The sequence below is a fragment of the Poecilia latipinna genome, unplaced genomic scaffold, assembly GCF_001443285.1.
Source record: "Poecilia latipinna isolate Pla-1442-1.1 unplaced genomic scaffold, P_latipinna-1.0 Scaffold579, whole genome shotgun sequence".
Classification (NCBI taxonomy): Eukaryota; Metazoa; Chordata; class Actinopteri; order Cyprinodontiformes; family Poeciliidae; genus Poecilia; species Poecilia latipinna.
The window spans coordinates 19,479-24,002 of NW_015113195.1; the positions used below are offsets into that span (position 1 = coordinate 19,479).

Below are 4,524 nucleotides of genomic sequence, written 5' to 3' on the forward strand. Positions count from 1 at the left end.
GAACACATGTGTTTCTAATGAAGGTTTAGTCCAAGTTAGCATATTTGCATCAGATTTAAGATGTTTTTATCAACCAGAAGGGCCAACACGATCATCCGATAAATCTGCACATTGAAATATTATTAATTGTGTACGTGCTGCTGCATTTCAGACTTCTTGAGATTAAGGTGCAGTTGCATCCGAATTTATTTTTACAAAATGAGGGGGGCAAAGTTCTAGCTAAAAAGGGAAAGGAGAACAAGGTCTGTGAGCGGAGCACAGCAACTGTGTTACAGGTTGAAATGAGGCAGTTAAGGAGAAAGGTGGTGCTAAAGCGCCATCTTATGGTCAAAGAGCAAAATTACAGGTACTGCTGCTGGGTGTTCTCTGAAACCAAACCAGATAAAAACAAGCAGAACAGAAGAAGTACATATGAAATGTAATTTACACGCTTTGCTCATGTTGTGTGAAACAAACATGTAAATTTGAAACAAAAGTAAAATCTATACCATCCGAAACTTGTGTAAGTTTACACCTCAAAAACAAGATATGGGAGCCTGTTTGAAGTCAATAATTCTTGAATATTGATTTTAAAAATAGCTTTTTTTCACTTATAAGATATTTTTCCCATGTTATAAGTAAAATATTCTACCAGTGGAACTATTACTTTATCATCAACATTAAGGAATTATTCACTGTCACCAATGATGACCTCACGTCGCCCAAAATCTGTTTTTTTTCCCATCTAATATACCACATCAGACTGTGAATTTAATTTGATCTATGTCTACGTTACAAAAACGTAGAAAGTGGAGAGAAAACAAATTACATAGTTTATGACTATCTTGCTGAAAAGTTACTCGTACATTAATGAAGTTAACTTTTCTCTTATTTGAAGTGTACTAGGATATTTGCACTAGAAACTAGATTTAATAAAATACTCGGTAAGATTTGGTGATTTTGCAGAGTAGAGTTATTGCTATCCTTAGACCTGAAGCAGGATTAATCAGCTATAAAACACCGATGTTAAGATGAATGTTGTGATTTGTAAAACCTCATTATAGATCCATTATATTAGCAAACGTTAGCATGTGAAAGCCCTGGTTCTGGTCTTTCCCTGTTGTGTCTGTGTGGATGTTTGATTCTTCGCTCTTTGTGACTGTTTACCATCGACTGAACACTTTCTCAATTTTATTGTTTTCTGAACTAGCCAACATTACCCTATTTATAGTGTGTGTTTGTCATTGATGACTATTGTGTGGAACAATATGTCTTATTTGTCATCAATCTAAAATTAGCTAGTTTTACAATTTGCTGAACTAGCTGCCATTACTGTATGAATTGCGCTGGCGTTTCTGTGTGTGTTGGCTCTCGCTGTTTGCATGCATGTTGCTAAGCAGGTTTGTTTATAATTCAAGCATATTTTTTTTTTACCTTTAAATTTTCTCATCTACTTCAAGAAGAGTGTAGGATCTGTCGCTCATGAATCTAAAGGTGAAAGTTCTTTACCCCTTCCTATTTACGCCTCTGTCCAAAGTCTGAAGCCAATTGGCGATACAGATATATATGAGGTGGCCAGCGCTCAGCTAGTGTATTTATAACTGTAATTAGGCCTGCAAGGCCTTTTCTGTAAGGTAAATACCTGAATCGTCATTTACAAGATGAGTCGTTGGGTCTGTTATATCTGTTTTGGAAGTATTTTGCAGTTTTGCAATGACACTTGTAATTTTAATGTTTATATTTACGCTGTACAGCACTTTGGTCCCTTGTGGTAATGTAAAACATTGGATTGGATTGGATTGGATTGGATTGGATTGGATTGGATTGGATTGGATTGGATTGGATTGGATTGGATTGATGGTAGCACTGAGAAAGGCATATCGGGCCCTTGACCGCAGTGACACAGGCGCTACCATGTCTTTAATGGTGAAAAAAAAGCTGTGCCAAAAGCCAAAGTTTACAATTATCAAATCTGTCTGTGTACCACCCCTCTGCTAGGGTAATGAGAGATGAATTTCTGACAAAGGAAAGTGATTACCGGTACAAGTGTTTGAAATTTACTTTGTGCGTTAAATCTATTGAACCGGCCGTAGTGGTATGATGAAGAACTCCGTGATCCAGAGGAAAAGTTGGAATAGAACCACTGGTCCCCATCGAAACCAGTCAGTTCTGGTGCTTTGGGCATCAAAATGGTCTCAAGATAAGTAGAAGATAATAACAAATCTTCCACTTGTATATTTATGCAAGTGGCAAGCAAGACTGTGTTACTGTCAATTTCTAATGCATTTTTCCCCCCAAACTCACCATATTTAAGTCCAGACTTTTGTATTTCAAGAGGAATGAAAGACAGAATAGTGTTTGGTTCAGTGTAGCTGCTGGTGTGCATGCAAGACAAAGGAGGAAGTTTCAAATTGAGCTGTTATAATCAACGGACATTCTTCCTCTTTTTTTGTTGTTTGAATTGTCATTGTCTTTATCAGTCTCATCAGAAACAATTGTTAAAACATTTCCGTGAGAAAACTCTTCAAATTTATGCCGCTCTGAAGAAGAAGGGAAAAAATGACAGAAAGAAAAGCAAACAGGAAGAGAAGATGTGTGCAACGAGTAAGGAGGAGGGTGAGCATGAAAGAAGAAGAAGAAGAAGAAAAAGAAGAAGAGATAGCAAAGGGTGCATGAGGAGGGAGGGAGAGAGAGAGAGCGAGAGAGGGAGGTGTGCAACAATTTCCTGTAGTTGCATGCTGATCTGAGTCTTTCAACCTCTCCTCTCTGAGTTTGTTTGTCGCAGAGCGGAGCAGAGACGAAGCTGAGCGGAACAGGATGCAGGCCATCAAATGTGTGGTCGTTGGAGACGGGTACGCCATTATTTCTTCTTCACTTTTCTTGCCTTAGCTTCTGCTGCCTTCTGGGGTTGTTTCAGCCAAAGTTCAGATCAGTTGATGAAGTTGATGGTGGTGATGAGGATGATGATGCCAGACCCTGAGCTTAGGTGTCAGGATTCCAGCAGAGAAACGAGGCTGAATCAGAGTTTCACCAACTTCCGCAGTGATGTGTCGGTAACTCGAATGAAGAATGTCCCGCGTTAAACCCGTAGCCTTCTCTCTCTGTGTTTTTCTTTTTTCTTTTTTTTTAATGGTACTGATTTTGCTGTGAGGGCACTGAATGAGCTGTGCAGGTCTCAACATGCAGGAAAATGCGTCAAAGGAGCAAAGTAAAAGTACAACTCCCCTTTTTAGAGAAGGGATTCAAACAGCTGTTTATTAAAGGAGAAAATAAGAAAAAAAAACTGAATTTGGTGAATTTATTTGCTTGAAACTCTTCTGCTATGACAAATTTGAAACATCTCACATAAATAAAAAAAAAAAACAAATAGCCTTTTTGTGTTTGGCTTCTCAAAGCAACATCTTTGAGATGATTTATTCAGACTAAAGCTGCTTTCCTCGCCTGGTTGAGCGATGAAAAAGCCAGTTAACCCATCGGAGGTTTCACACAGGTTGTGCGGCTGCATTTCCTCATGTGCTGAGCTTCCTGTTGCACATCTCTGATTTAGAGATGTCAAGCAGAGGCAGAGGAACTAAGCAGCAACATACGAATAACGTTGCTTGTCAGTAAAAGTCAAAGCACAGGGGTGACGCTTCCACTGCCGAAAATGTAAAAGCGAACCGAGTGACAATCCAAAGGTCGAAGAGATAAGTGGAAAAGAATAAAAAATTAGTCAACAGTAGGAGTTTTTACTTTTGTGTGTGTGTGTGTGTCGGTGTGGGGATGAGTGTCAAAAACACACAATTCAAAACGCTTCTCTTTGGATGATTAAAAATAGATCAGGACTTTAGCAACAGGCGTCCAAAACCTGCCAGAAAAAGCCAGCAAATCGTGTAAAACTGTTATTTAACAACTCTGACGGCAAAATTTCCACGTTTCGTTGATGCAGCAGCAGAGACCTCAGTTGCGCTGGTGACGCAACACCGTGTCGGGCTCAGCCTTGTAAGCTGGATCTTGTGGAAACTATTAAAAGAAGTGGAGCAGCTGTGCGTTTTGGGTGAACACGTGTCTGCTGCTTCTGACAGTGCAACTCCAAAAAGAGGAAGTCGGTTTTAGATTGCAGGGAAGTTTGCTCTTTGAATCTCCATATAACCTTCATGTTAAACTTGACCGCTTTTAATATTTATAACCTGACGGGACGAAAATAAACGTGATTTAAAGGCCTTCATGAGTCAAAGTGGTGACAGTTTGACCTATAAAATATGCAATTATAAAAAATATTTTAGAGAATGTGGACAAAAAAGAAGGATGTCTTAGTTGGAAGATATTTGCAGGATTTTGTTTGTGATGAACAGAGCTCCGGATTTCATGAAATTACTTCAAAACTGATCAGAAATACCAGTTAAATCCATGGCGTTTTAAGCCGATGAAGCTTTTAGTACTTCAGTGGAGGAATTCAGTATTTAGGAGGCAAATGGTACAAAGCAAAGACTAGACTTGCAAAAATCTTAACTTTTTAAAATCCATCCATGCGCCGTTGTCATTAAGTAAAATATTTACTTATGC

The 4,524-nt window shown here is 38.8% G+C and overlaps 1 protein-coding gene across 1 annotated transcript in view; it reads left to right on the plus strand.

Moving 5' to 3' along the window:
* The first annotated feature begins 2,701 nt into the window (after positions 1-2,701).
* rac2 (Rac family small GTPase 2) overlaps positions 2,702-4,524 on the plus strand; it is a 20,524-nt gene continuing 18,701 nt past the window's right edge. The window contains exon 1 of the mRNA XM_015042146.1: positions 2,702-2,831. Coding sequence (XP_014897632.1) covers positions 2,797-2,831 — 35 coding nt within the window. The 5' untranslated portion in view covers positions 2,702-2,796. The remainder of the gene's footprint in view (positions 2,832-4,524) is intronic.